Genomic DNA, 14,724 nt, shown 5'->3' on the forward strand with positions numbered 1-14,724 from the left:
GCAGAAAAGGAAACATCACATATCGATGGATGGGTGTAGATAGAAATTTCATAGTGCCAAATTAAAATTAAACCAATCTGAGCCAAAACGAGATAATCTCGTGAATAGCTATTGTATCCACCTGTACCAAAACGAGATTACGATATTTGATTAAGTATCATTAATCCAGCATTCAAAATAATATTTTTTATATTTTTGTTGTAGCGACAGCCCCGCCCCCCGCTATTCACTTCAATGGAAGTTGCTCAGTGGCGTTTTGAAGGACCCGGAAGAATGAATGAATGAGTGAAACGGCCTGGATTTTGTTTATTTAACACAGTTATATGATCGGGCGATCTAAAATCTCCCTATGGGGATTACAATGCAAATTAAAAGTACATGAACCTGTGGATTTGCGCCCTCTACCGATATTGACGTCAGACTTCGGTGCTCTATAGGCCTGGTGTATCTGCTGGATTTATGCTGCATGTGTGGCAGGATGGACGTGCGATGACACGGGCACGGCCCATCTTCCACCCCTGTTGGTGGATGGATTCGTGTCACAGCCACCCTCCGCCCACTGATTAGTGGTTTGATTAGTGGCATGGTAGCTGTCTGTCTCTCTTCCGCTCTGTGTGTGGGTGCCACGCCACACTTCACGGCTGGGAACTAAGCTAATCTAAACTAAGCTGCCCCATCGGGTGACAGCTTGTTGATGTGCACAGCGGTGCAGGTAGTACGTGCAGGTACGTTCCTCCTCTTGCTGTTTAAAACGATCAGCTGCATTTATTGTTGGTTGTTCTTGAAATTGACAGACTCTTGTCTCTTTAGCCTCGGGGCTACTGACTCTTCCTACTCACTCCTTTTGGAGCCCGGTGTCGGCATGCGGTGACACTTTACCACGCCACCCAGTTGTCCTCTTACCTGGCCACCGCCGCAGTGAGCACAACGTCGTATGCGTTGGCCTCATTAAAGCCGGTAAGTTTCATTGTGCCTCTCTGTCCTAGCCTCAGCGAACTGTAACACCACACCTGCTGCTTTGCTGGGGTTTACAATCGGGACAGAACATCATCTCCCGTATTATACTGCCTGACGTGCCTTGGCTTACGTTCACACACTCCCACTTATGATCGCCGTGTGAGAGAGTAACCACATGTCCCGAGGAGTTCTCTCCCTGGGTTGCTTGTCGCCTGAGGGCTTGGTTTATTGTAACCCTCTGTTGATTTCCTCAATTCGGCTCATTCTTTACATTATTGTATTCTATGTTCTATTGCCTTATATGCATTATATATGTGCTGTATTCTATATCATGGTAACTTGGATGCAACTGGGCCGTAGGCAACAACCCGTCTGCTTTAAAGAAAGGATACTGTCACCTTCTAGTGTGAAGTACTGGCCTATATTTGAGATCTCTGCTTATGCACTTTATAGTCTCCTGTAATTTTATCCCTGTTGACTGTATCTATTTTAATGGTTGAAGTTGAATAATGAAATGTCTTAATGATGATTTTATAACAACTGCATAATTGCTGAAGGATTAATTGAATAAAGCCTTTTGTACTTTTGGTTACACACATTTCTGCCTTATATGTCTATATATTGTATAACGAATCTGTGTGGAGGAGTCATTTAAGTGCTCCGGGTGTTCAGTATTATATCTTAGTAAATATCTCCTGGGGCGCAACTCCCCAGGTGGCGTAGTTATAATTCAGATCATCCTGTCACACGTGTATAATATACACACACAGGACTATGCTTACGTACACATTATGTATATCTTGATCTTTTCATGTTCTCTTTGACAAGCTTATTTAAAAAAATAGCTTGCGCAAAGACTATAATAACGCTCGTCCCTTCCCTGTGTAGATGAGGTGTCATGCACTCACCACTTCCATGAAGGAGTTCTCCAGCGACCTGTACTCCTCAGTGTTTCTGTTGAAGAGGTCCTCGGAGAACTTCATGTTGGTGACACGCAGGCTGAAGAACACCACCAGCTCCCCGCCGTGGCTGGCCGTCGTCATGGAGGGCGTGGTCATGTACCTGTTGGTATTGTACAAAAGCATTAGTGTCTCCACCAGGCCAAAGGCATGGGGAGAGAGTATGTTTTGCACTCCGTCCGCAGTGTGTCCGTCCGTCCGTCTGTCTGCGTACAGCTAATCTCCGGCACTGTCGATGCCAAACTTTGCACACACACTCCCTGGATGGCAACGACGAACCTTCCAGAACGGCTTGTTATAGCGCCACCATGAGGCACATTTTCACATATTTAAATTTGTTGTAATGTTCTTTGTACTATGTGTTGTTTTGTTGTGGGTGTTGAACAGACCTGTGAAGATTAATATCTTTCAGGTCAATAAAGATTATTATTATTATTATTTGTATTATTATTATTATTACCTCAGTGGAGGCGGGGCTGTGACACCGCGCAGTGTGGCTTCTTCCTCTTCCTCCTCGCCGGCGGCGGCCATGGGATAACCGGCCATGGGATAACCGCTCCCCTCGACGGAAGGCTCAGCGGGAGTGGGGGGGTCCTCCATGTCCCCCGCGGGAGTGGGGGGGTCCTGGTCCCATGTCTCCATGTCCCCCCCGAACATTTGGCCCAGAGCCGACAGCCAGTCCCCAAGCTGGTCGAGCTCGGCCGCGAGGTCCTGCAATGTAGTGTTGTTTTTTTTACAGGAAATTTGGATTTCGTTTTTTTTCACGTTATAGACTATATAGACTAAATATCATAAGATTTTAGTCGATTCAAACTACAGCTAATTCTGTAGACAAATATGTATTTTGTCAGGCCTTGATGGCGTCATAATTGGCTGATTAACATTTGGTTGTGTGTACATGGTAAAAATAGCCGATTGCATGGTGAAAATAGCCGATCTACAAGCTTGTAGAGCGGCTATTTTCACCATGAAACCAAGCATAAAATGACTTGTATTTTAGTTCTCTTCTCCATTAGACCCTCCCTAACATTTTAGTCAGTTGACGAAATTGTCAATACAGTTCGTCCTAGTTTTAGTCATAATAGCTTAGTTTTTATTTAATTTTCCTCTGTGAAAAAAGGTAGTCACGAACATTTTTCGTCATAGTTCTAGTCAACGCTATACCTGCAGGGTCATAACAGTGTCGTCATCGTCGTCATCGTCGTCATCAGGGATCGGTTGAGTAGCTTGAGTTTGGTCGACACGCTCCACTTCCTCCATGTCTTCATCTATGACGACCACGGCAGGCTGCGTCACGGCAGTCGGAGGCGTGGGCAGGGCGTCTGGAAGGGGTTTGTCTGTCCCACCGACATCTATATATTCTCTGGATGAATCGCTTTCCTCCGCCTGCGCTGGCAAAACATCTGTGATAAATAAAATAAAAAGATTGAATGTTATGATTCGGCCAGAAAATATTTCCTGACATTTCCTAATACATTCCCCAAGGTTCTGATGCATAATGCATTCATACTGCTTTATATTCTCCAGACTCCAGGTAGAAGCCATTACACTGCCAGGGATGAATGCCTATATGGGTGTGGGTGTGGGTGTGTGCGTGCTTGTGTACACGTGTGTGTGTCCAGAGATAGTTTCACAAAACGCAAGGCCTTTCAGGGCTACATTTCTTGGGTGCTGCTGCTAGTCGGCCAAAGATGTGCACACATTTGTTTCCATATGTTTTATATTATCAACCCTTATTTTTTTTAAAGGGGATCAAAGCTGAAACCTACGTACGTTCATGGAACATGGCCACGTGAGGACCCAGATACACATTGGAGTCATGCTGGTCCCATGTGGACGATCCGCATGATCCAATTTATATGAAGCAAATACAGTATAGAAATATCACAGTTGTCTAGTAAGTTACAGAGTCTAGTTATTGCGTTTGTGCAGTGTTTCAAATAATAAAAAGGCAGACGCAGCCTCAAACCACACCACTAACAACGAAACACCAATATATCTCAAAGGAAAGTTAGTTATAGACAATGTACAATATATCGGTTATTCCACATACTCGCAGCTCTATGATGGATGCGTTTGTCCTATACTCCTTGTAGTGTCCAAGCCCTATGCTTGAACACTGGTTAACTGACGGCAAGGAGGTTGTTCAGACGTGTGATCAAATGAACTGAAGTCAAAAACGTTGTCCGTTGATAGTTAATACAATATTTATTTACGCCGTTGTCCTATACTTCAGCACAATAAATACAATAAATAAACGGTCAAACGCTACACAATACACATACTCAGACCACAGCTCCAAGAGCACAGTTGAAAACTGTGTGCCTCTGCCAATCAGCAACACCTGTGCTCAATCAGGGACTGGGCTTAAATACCCTGGGTAACCATGGCAACCCTGGCCTCGCCCATGCCCCGCTGTGATGTCATGTCATCAATATACACCATTTAAAATCACTTAAATCAGTAGACATCGTATGGCTCTTACACTCCTGGTTGGTGTTTGTGGTTTTAAGGATCTCAAAAAAGTTGTTTCCTTGGGGTACATGCATTTATACTTCTCTTGCAATGGGTTGGGAACCGATGGAGATTAGGCAAGAGGCAGAAGTGATATACGCTTGTGGAACGGTCTGATTAATCTGCCAGAAGGTATAGGATAGCCAAAAAAGGTACACAATGGCCTCTGGATAAAGGAAGTTCTTTCTAGTCTCAGAGAGGTAGATTTAGCTTTATATCTTTCATAATGTGCTTTTCATTAATACTGTATGTTGAAACAAAAAAATATTTTGTAATTACAAAGATTAATGGTCAAACAACGTATGGTCTAAGCCAATACTGAGAACTGGTATCCTGCCTCTTGCTATTGAGGTAGATCGGTTCTCAGCGGTGCCAGAAGAGAATGGGATGCAATGTGACCCAAATTAAGTTGGAGTGGTTATTAAATTGTGAAGTAAGACGGCACAGACTAGAGACAATCTCAGCTCTTTAAATTGGTCCGATGTCCAGTCTCCTGTTATGATGTGAGGCAACATGCCCAATGTTGTATTTTATTTTATGTTGGATTATTATAATTATGGAATCTGCTTGAGAGTTTTTAGTTGGCTATTCCTTTAATCAGTGATTGTGAACTGTCATGTCGGCTCATTGTCATGTAAAATTAAATGTTAAAGTGTCCTGTAAGTCTGGGCTGGGCTTCCTTGGAAGCATGACCCTTAAATAAAGAATCAATCAATCAATCAATGATATACAATGAGATTGTATATTATTGTCTGTAACATTGAAGGGAAATGTGTCATGCATACCATACAGTAGTTTAGTAACATTCATACATACAGTATGTGGAAAAATCTATTATCTGTTCCTCACCTGCTACCACAGTGTCTTCCACATCTTGAAGCTCACTCCCATTTGTTTCGGCCTGTGTCTCCTCTCCATGCACCTCATCCTGGACATCATCACTGTCGACATCCTCCCAACTAAAGACGTCACCTCGAATGGGATGGTTAAAGTCCTCCAGAGTGTCCACGGGATAGAGTATTTTAATGCTCTCAGCTGGTAGCTCAGTAACAATGGCCTCCGCCTCTGGTTCTAGAATCACAACGGCCTCCTGCTGTAATTCTGGCTCATCAATAACCTCCAATTCCTGATCTACAACAACTACTTCCTCCGCTACCGGTTCTTCTGGTTCTGGGACCTCAGACAACTCTGGTTCCTTAGGTTCAATCACCACCTCTTCTGGTTCTGATACCTTAACCTCCTCCTCACCTGGATCTATGACCGCAACAACCTCATCTATTTGAACCCCATCCTCCTGTGGTTTTGATTCTTCTGGACTATCGGCAACAGTATAATCTGGTTCTGAAACATTTCCGGCCTCCTCGTGTGCTTCTGAAGCAACATACTGATCTTCTGGTTCCAGAACCTCTTCTATTGGGTCCGGAACATCATCTACCTTATCTTCCTCAGCTTCAAAGACGACAACGTCTTCTTCTGGTTCTGGCTCTTCTTCTGGTTCTACTGCTGGGGAATACTCTAAACCCTTAAATGCTTCCTCTATTACTACATCATCTAACTCTTCCTTGGGTTCTGGTACATCAACTGTCTCTTCCTCTGGTTCTGATTCTGGAACTACTTCTTCCTGTACTTCTGCGACCGTTTCATCTTGTGATTCTGAAACCTCAAATGTGTCCTCTTCTGCTTCAGTAACTTCGACAGCTTCCTCCCCTGATCTGGAAACCTCTACTTCCCCTTCTTCTGGTCCTAGAAGTTGCACAATATTTTCTTCTGCCTCTGAAGCAACCTCTTCTTGTGCCGCAACTGATTCTTCCTCGACGACCTCTTCACCCTCTGACACTGACACGTCCGCCGCCTCTGCCACCACCTCAAGAGGGTCCTCTCTGTCCCGAAGCCCCGCCATCGGTTCAGTTGGCGGCTGGCCCGTGATGGCCGACAGAGTTGTGAGTGGCATTTCTGCTTCAGCTGGAGCTGTGGTGAGAAGCAACTGAATGGCGGCGGTAGGGGGGGCAGTGTCTAAACTGGTGCTTTCATCCTCTGGGGATAAGGCTTCGTCCGTCTCGAGCTCGAGAATCACAGGGGTCATTGTCGGGTTGTAGTCTCTGACGAGCTCGCCAAAATCATCGTGATGAATGGTCTCGATCACATACGTGACTGCCACCTCTTCCTCTCCAACCTCCACCTCGTCAGTCGAAGGTCCGGGCTCACTGACGATAACTGCCTCTATCATGTCCTCGGGCATAGGCTGAGGTTCTTCTTCCGTTGTGGTGTCCAGCAGGGTCACAAGAGCATTTTCTTTCTCCACAGGGCTCAGTGGAACCTCCAGGCGTAGTTTGTCTTCCTCCAGCTCATCAGGGGAAACTTCAAACTCGTTGTGTGAATCAGGCTCACTGGCCTGTGAAATAGCAAAGATATATAAGATTATGACTATATGATTGAAGAGCAGGGGGTATAAGTAGGACAGAGTTTCTCAAAGTGGGTGCCGTGGCACAAGTCCAAGGCTTCCTCTGGAATACTTATTACTAATATATACTTATATTACTTCAGTTGAACCACTTAGACCCTCTAGACTTCGCAAAATCAGTTGTACTGTACTTGGTGAGTTATTTTTCTACACCATAATCTCTCACCAAAAATAAATATCTAAAAGCTCACAATGCGTCAGCTTGTTGATTAGCTATTTTTGGTGAAAGTCCGTCCGTCCCTTTCTGGGGTTAAACGTTCATTTTCAATCTGTAATTTTCAAGGGAATATAAACAGGTATATAAACAGCTATTCTCTCATGTTTTCCTCAAAATATTTGCATATTTATGTACCGTACTATGACATATAAGATTAAGTAATTTACAGCACCCCTGTTGTAAATAGTTTTTCTCTGAAATTATTAGTAATTTTATTCATGATCCAATTTACAAAGTACATTTGTAGATTAATTACTATTAATCACTATTATGCATACAGTAACAATACAGTATAATTTCTTTTGTAGAACTTTCAATTCAGTCAGACTGTTTCGCACTTACTTCCGCTGAAATCGATGAGATTAACGATGAAGCTGGAATAATGATTATTTCTGTAGAAAAAGGAAAACAAAAAATATATATATTCATAATTCACAACATTGATATTTCACAGGCACTATAATAAGATTACTGTCCTATACCTGGTTCAAAATTCAGTGAGCCTAGATCAATTGGCAGAGAGGCCTCTTCGCGTAAAGCCGTGGTGATGATTTCCTGCAGAGTGGGCTCAGTTGAAGTGTCCAGCGGTGCTGTTCCATCACCGGGGGAACTGACCTCGAAAAGCAGAGAATAGTGCACTGATACTCCTCCGCTGGCTCTGAAAGAAGAATACGACAATGACAGAAAGCAATTATATATCTGGAAACAAGTGATGAGGAAAATGAGTCAATAGCATTGTGATTGTATCATCTGTCTGTGTTACTAATTGACGTTTCCAATAATCTTCCTTCCTTCCTTCCGAACACCCCTTTTAGTGAACATCAATGTCATACTACATGTAAAAAATGTCATGCATCAAACTCAATAAGCCAAAACAACAGAAGACAAGTCTATGGAAACTAAGGCATCAGATCAGGCCGTGCCTAAATCCACAATGTGAATGCTGAATGTGCTACAGTGACCTTGAATTTAAGACACGCTTATAAACAAAGACAAATCCAAGGGTGCTTTATGTTTATAAGGTCAGCAAGCTCATGCAAAATTCAGATCAGAGACATAAAGTATTTATTGGACGTGGACTGGACTTGTGTGTTGGTGTTGTAGGCTACTCTATGAAATATTAGTAGGAGTGCACATGTAGCTCAGACGCAATCATTTATTGAGACATACAAAATAAGTTCAATCAGCTATGAGCTGCCTTCCACAGTATTGATTGATGAAGGCATAGCTTAGCTGCGCTGAAATATATTTTTAATGTCTCTGTAAATTGCATTGGACGACAGCACAAACATGTATTTTTATGCGTGTTTTCATTGGCCGACATGTCATTATTACAGGTGATCATTGACTATTTCCACAGTGTTTACTGTCAGCGAGAACACCTTCTGTATTATACAGCACATCTTTTCTATACTTGTGATAAAGGCAACATGGATTTGTAATATTGACTGTTGAAAATACATGATTGCTGAACACACACACACACACACACACACACACACACACAGCATGAATAAACTGTGTCGCAGTATTGGACACACTGAACACACTGAAGCACAACATTCTCAGAATGCAGAGCACAGATGTCCAATGCATTTCTGAAAATAACGACTCCATCAAAAACGACATCAATATTCAGTGCAGCCAGTGTCATCAGCGGAGAATAAATGGTGACTCTGATTTGACTGATAATGATGGGAACTGTGCGTGCGTGTGTGTGTGTTCTTGCATAGCCTGCCCTACTGTACGTGTGAGGACCCCATCCACAAATATGTAGAATTTGATAAATATAACTTTAGCTCCCGCTTCGAATGCTAACAGTGAATTGAAAGGGACAAAATCACATTGAATCACTGCATTGAATGCTGTCAGTAGCCATCTACTGACCTACAAAGTTCTCAGTAGGCTGCATCCTGTGCGTTGTTCGTGAGGCTACTGTTTTGTCAGCGACGAAACTGACTGATATGATGTTAGGTGACTTAATTACGTGGCCGAAATGATGTTAGGCAACTTACGTGGCCGTTAGATTCAGTGTTAGGGTTAATGTCGGCAGAGGTGAGAGCGGCGGGATGCAGGCCAGCTAGGCCACAACGGGGGAAGACAAGGTAACGAGACAAGGCCAGCTAGGTCACAAAGGGGGAAGACAAGGTAACGAGACAAGGCCAGCTAGCACACAAAGGGGGAAGACAAGGTAACGAGAAAAGGCCAGCTAGGCCACAACGGGGGAAGACAAGGTAACGAGACAAGGCCAGCTAGGCCACAACGGGGGAAGACAAGGTAACGAGACAAGGCCAGCTAGGCCACAACGGGGGAAGACAAGGTAACGAGACAAGGCCAGCTAGCACACAAAGGGGGAAGACAAGGTAACGAGACAAGGCCAGCTAGGCCAAAAAGGGGGAAGACAAGGTAACGAGACAAGGCCAGCTAGGCCACAACGGGGGAAGACAAGGTAACGAGACAAGGCCAGCTAGGCCACAACGGGGGAAGACAAGGTAACGAGGAAGGGCAGCCTATAAACTCGACTGTTGTTACTGCGTTAACACCGCTTAGCGTTTCCAAACTCGCCTGCCAGCCATGCTAATGAGGGGAAAGTATCTCATGTTAACAGGGACGGGATCTATAGATAATCATGGATTTTGGTTTGTGTTTTGTAAGGATGTGTCTAACAGATATGATATGATGTGATTGATTGATGGATGTCTCTTCTCTCTCTCCCTCTGCACATACAGGCGGGGAGAGATCAGCTACCAGTGGTGGAAAGTAACTAAGTACGATTCCAAATATTGTACTTTTACTCCACTACATTCATTTGAAAACTTTAGTTACTATAGTTCCTTCATAGATTTAGATTATTATTACAAAAAAGACATACGGTAACCACTTCAGCCATACATTTTGGCCATTTGAAAGCAGCTCTACAAGCTCACAATGCATTGCAACTCAAACATTGTGAGCTTGTAGATCTGTTATTTTCAATTGAATTGTATACATTTGAGACTTGAAATGGGACATTCTGCATATTGAGTACTTTCTACTTTTGGTACTTTAAGTACATTTTGACACCAATACTTTTGTATGTTTTACACCCCCGTAAATTTTGAATTCAGGACTTGAGTATTTGCAGCCCAAGTTATTTGGTTTTTGTATTGTAATCCAATTCAATTGAGATTTATGTTTAGTTTATTGCCCACACCATGCACAGTGCACAGTGACCTGTCTGTCTGTCTGTCCTCTCTCTCTCTCTCTCTTGGGGTGCTGGGTACCCCAAAACTACACCGAAATTAACACAAAATACCCCGATATGTTGCTGTAAAACTGACAACTGCATTAGTGCACTATTAGTGGCTGTAAGTGCTAGTTTGTCAACTTTCGACCTTTTGTCACAAACAAACAAACAAACTCACTGATGCACCCATTCTGTGGGTTTAGGTGTACGCAGTAGGAAGAATGTCATTGTCCACTTGGTACATTCATTTGCTTTGCTTTTATTTCAAGTAAACTGCATGGTACAAATATCTTCCATGTTACTGGTAAAAACCATGTATCCACAAAGTGCATGAATTCCCCACACAGGCTGTCCATAATTAAGCCCTAGGCCTGGAGGCGTGCCCGTCTATGCCCAACCCACTAACCCAATTAACCAATTAGCTTCAGAATATTCTTGGCTAAATAATAACAGAAATAATAATCAAAACACAGTGAATTGGCTTCTACAGTGGCTATACTCCTTTTAATTTAATGCTCATCTCTCTTTACTGTGATTTTATAGAGCACATTGTGAAATATTTTACTGTGTCTGCATTAGTGCACTACTGGCTATTAGTGGCTGCATTAATTCAGCGACTAGTCTGTATGTCTGTCTGCCTGCCTCTCTCTTTTGGGGGGGCTGGGTATAGGCTACTCCAAAATTACAACAAAATACCCCCAAAAAATTCTGAATCGCACCACGCAGCACAGTGGTGCCCTGAACAATTGTCTAGCCCAGAGGCCCTTGGTAGGGTTAATCCGGGCTACCGGCCCTGGCTGTAACTGCTAGTCAGATGATATATCTTATCATGATTGATGGATGACTAGGATGAGAGTCACATCAGTACTAAAACCCTCTGGGTTCATTTAACAGTGTTACTGGAACCAAATGGACCTGTACATGGGCTCTTTAGTCTATGCAGCAGATATGTTGACATGTAAAGGTAACTGACAGCAATAACTAATAACATTGTTAATTGTTGTTTTGACTCATTCCTGACTAAACTTACACCTCAAATTGCCGAACTACACTTCCCAGAGTTCCCAGAGTGCAGCAGCAAAATGGCTGCCATGCTCGAGCACCTGAAAACATTCAGTCAAACAAACACCAGAGTCCAGAGAGAAGAAGTTCCATATACTTGCAGGTTCAATCCAAAGATGCCAAAGGTCAGTGAAATAGTTTTTTATATTTTGAATTACATTACATTGCTGAGTGTGTTCATTCATGGTTTTAACTGTGTGTGTGTGTGTGTGTGTGTGTGTGTGTGTGTGTGTGTGTGTGTGTGTGCGTGTGTGCGTGCATGGGTGAACATATAATTAGAAAGAAGAAAAAGATAACCTTTTTGCAATTATTTGTTCAGCCCAAAATATTGTGTTTGTTGTCACGATCCGAGTTGGCTTTGTTCGAGGCTTACTGATCTTTAAATACATACTTTTTGAAATGTCTATATGGGGAAAATATTGGTAATAGCCTAGCTAGTAATAGCCCTGAAACATGACTGCCATGATGATTATCATGACAGTCATGACGTAACTTCACCCTATTTTTGGCACTCGCTGCATTTACAAGTTTTCCGTATATATAAACATTCAGATTTCAAATATAAAGTACTCACATTTTGTCCCACGGGTGTTAGCTAGTAGCAGCCCAAACGCTAGCACTGCTGCATCCCGCGTTCTTTAATAAAAAGCATTTTTGTCCGAGCGCCCCGGCTACTTTTTTCTCGTATGAATACGAGTCATGAATCATGGCTAAGCTAGTAATAGCCCTAGAATGTCTGTGATCTTACATAGATTTAATTTATTCCAAATACACAGCAATAGATTGGTCCTATCCACGCACGTTGTTTAGCAGACTGACCATGTCGGCATTTAAACTTGTAGCAGTGCGTTTGTACTCGCCAAGTAATTCATTCCTAAGATTTGGAGTCGGATATTGTGCTATAGTTTCATATCCATTTGAAAGTTCTGGCAGAAAACGTGTTTTAAGTAAAATATCGCCACCTTTACTGTTTTACATGAGGAAAACCTGGACTGAAAATATGAAAACCTTTAGGAACAGTTGATGTTTGGGAAGCACAAACGTATGGGGCAGGTGGTAATTGATCACACCACCTATTTTTATTTGGCCCATACTGTACATTTGTGCTTCCTAAAGGATTTTTGAATATGGTTTGTGACCATATTATACCCTCACCGTCGGGCATTAGCACTGGAAACAATAAGACACTAATGGTCACTGGCGATGATGTTCAGCACAACTGAGTGGTTTTTCTTTTCTTAGTTTTACTCACCCATCATTGGTGTCCTTGGTCTCGCTAGCATAGGAAGGAAGAAACAAGAGCATTAGTTTATTATGACTCATGATCATGGACATTGGGAGGCCACCTGAGTGACAGTCAGGAGACCTTTTGCCTTTCTCAACTTGTTCCAATTTAGTGTTGGGTCAACTACATGTACTGTAGCTTAACTTGCCCAACACTGGTTTTAATTATTTATTTGATGTTTTTTTCCAGTAAGAATTGAGGCTCGAATATAGTACGTATAGTGGAGAATAGGTCTATAAAGTTAATTAATAGGCCTATTAGCTATGATTCACTGTTTTGCAGTGTTGGGTCAGTGTCATGTATCTTATCTTGCCCAACACTGCAGATAACAATGAATCATAGCTAATAGGCCTTTCAATTCACTTTAATATACCTATTGCTTACTCCACATACGTGCAGGTATTCGAGCCTCAATGCGTACTGGAAAAAGAGATTCCATATATATATATATATCATTTTATGCTTGGTTGTGTGCAGGTGCTCACACTCCGAAAATAGCCGATCTACAAACTCACAATGTGTCGTGCTCACGTTGTGAGCTTGTAGATCTGCTACAGCAGAGTATGAATCGGGCATTTCAACGCAATCACTGCCGGACAAAATGTACATTTTAGTCGACAAAATCAACTGTAGATTCAGTTGACTAAATCTTATGACTAAAACTAAATGGAAGTTTATTCAAAATTACTAAAATGAATGACCAACACTGGTGTGTGGCGGTTGGAGCTGGTCGGTTGGAGCTGGTTGGAGCTGGTCTTTATACAGATAGTCTGTTCAAAGGAACGAGAGTTTTCAGAGACAGCCAGGCAGTAATTTCATTAATCACTTTTTGATTGAGCGTGATGCCATTTATTTTAATTTAATTGTCTTTGCAAGTCATTCCAATTTTGGTCACTGTTCCATGTTCAAACTAGATAAAGTCTCCACCAGGGGATAGGAGTGTGTGTGATGTTTGGCAAAATGTTTTTTTGTTTGTTTGTTTCTTGCAACAATTTTCTTCATTTTATTGAGGAAATGCAGAGCCAGATCATAGCATCTCTGAGGATAGAATTCTGGATGAGCAGGACATGTGCATCATTTTGTACAAAACGGGCTACTCCTGAAAACTTTGGAAGGCAATCTTGGCTAATAAGTGTAGAATCTGAAAACAGGCTCGTCTTGATCACATGACTACAGAGATGAAATCTGTGCGATTTACATAAACAATGTGTTTTGCAGAAATCTACCTCATGGTGGCGCTATAACCGGCAGATGTGGAGGGATGCAGGGAAAATGTTTTTCCATGGCCTCTAGGGAGTGCATACATAAGTTGTTGATGCAGTTATAGGTAAAAACAGGAATTGGCCTGTTATAGCGCCACCGTGAGGCTGATTTGGGAAAAGAATTGTGGCATGTAGTCCTCGGTGTATAATGTGCGTGTATAACTTCATGGAAATTGGACACTATGGGCCTGATTCTTCAACGCGTTTACGCTGATATAATGACGTGAAGCTAGCGGAAAGGCATTTACGTGGATTTCCCACATTAATTTGGAATTCATGGAAATGGCCGTGAACTTGACGCTCACGTAGGTTGGTCGGAAACTCCGTAAAATCCTACGGGACCTCTTTAGGTGGCGGACGAATTTACGGATATATTCAGAAGGCTTTAGTCTTCATGCTGAATCTATAAATAGTTCCCAAATCGCAGATAAAATATGTAGGCATGCATGTGTCCTGACCCTAACATTGTTCAGCACATAAAAAATGATATATAAAAGCCGAGTGCACTTGCACTTGTATGCCTATGCTATGCATGCATTCTAGAGGCAAGTCCCATAAGGAAACTGCCCCTGCAAGCGACACCTTTTTATTTATTAGGATATTTCTATAGCATGCGCGATTGCGCTGCTCACTTGACAGCCTTCTCTAGGCTACTCGCAGTGCAACGCGTTGTGAGCTTGTAGATCGGCTCCCGTGGACTCGCGCTGCATGTTAAAAAACAAACTCACAATTATAATAAGAACATAGGCCTACACTTATCTGCATTCTGCACTGTACGAAT

General features: G+C 42.5%; 2 protein-coding genes across 2 annotated transcripts in view; both read right to left on the reverse strand.

Annotated features, from left to right (window-relative positions):
* Positions 1 to 14,724, reverse strand: part of LOC308334618 (interphotoreceptor matrix proteoglycan 1-like) — a gene marked incomplete at its 5' end in the record, with an annotated part of 45,441 nt that overhangs the window by 13,477 nt on the left and 17,240 nt on the right. Inside the window, 5 exons of the mRNA XM_080791420.1 lie at positions 1,866 to 2,019; positions 2,377 to 2,627; positions 6,535 to 6,822; positions 7,451 to 7,500; positions 7,591 to 7,766. Coding sequence (XP_080647546.1) covers positions 1,866 to 2,019; positions 2,377 to 2,627; positions 6,535 to 6,822; positions 7,451 to 7,500; positions 7,591 to 7,766 — 919 coding nt within the window. The remainder of the gene's footprint in view (positions 1 to 1,865; positions 2,020 to 2,376; positions 2,628 to 6,534; positions 6,823 to 7,450; positions 7,501 to 7,590; positions 7,767 to 14,724) is intronic.
* LOC308333923 (uncharacterized protein) lies at positions 3,050 to 6,429 on the reverse strand. Its single transcript, XM_080790455.1, has 3 exons — positions 5,662 to 6,429; positions 5,280 to 5,607; positions 3,050 to 3,319 (listed from the first exon to the last, which is right to left on the reverse strand). Exons 1-3 carry the CDS (start codon positions 6,379 to 6,381, stop codon positions 3,075 to 3,077), a joined length of 1,293 nt encoding a protein of 430 aa, XP_080646581.1. The 5' UTR covers positions 6,382 to 6,429; the 3' UTR covers positions 3,050 to 3,074.

This window comes from Protomyctophum bolini (genome assembly GCF_963924005.1).
Source record: "Protomyctophum bolini genome assembly, chromosome: 19".
Classification (NCBI taxonomy): Eukaryota; Metazoa; Chordata; class Actinopteri; order Myctophiformes; family Myctophidae; genus Protomyctophum; species Protomyctophum bolini.

Excerpts from the sequence above, each read along its gene's own strand:
- LOC308333923 (XM_080790455.1), bottom strand. The coding sequence starts at position 6,381 with ATGCCACTCACAACTCTGTCGGCCATCACGGGCCAGCCGCCAACTGAA. Across the intron at positions 5,608-5,661 it reads CAGGTGAGGAGGAGGTTAAG|GTCCCAGAACCAGAAGAACC; the intron begins GTATCAGAACCA and ends GAGTTGTCTGAG. Across the intron at positions 3,320-5,279 it reads GGAAGACACTGTGGTAGCAG|ATGTTTTGCCAGCGCAGGCG; the intron begins GTGAGGAACAGA and ends TATTTATCACAG.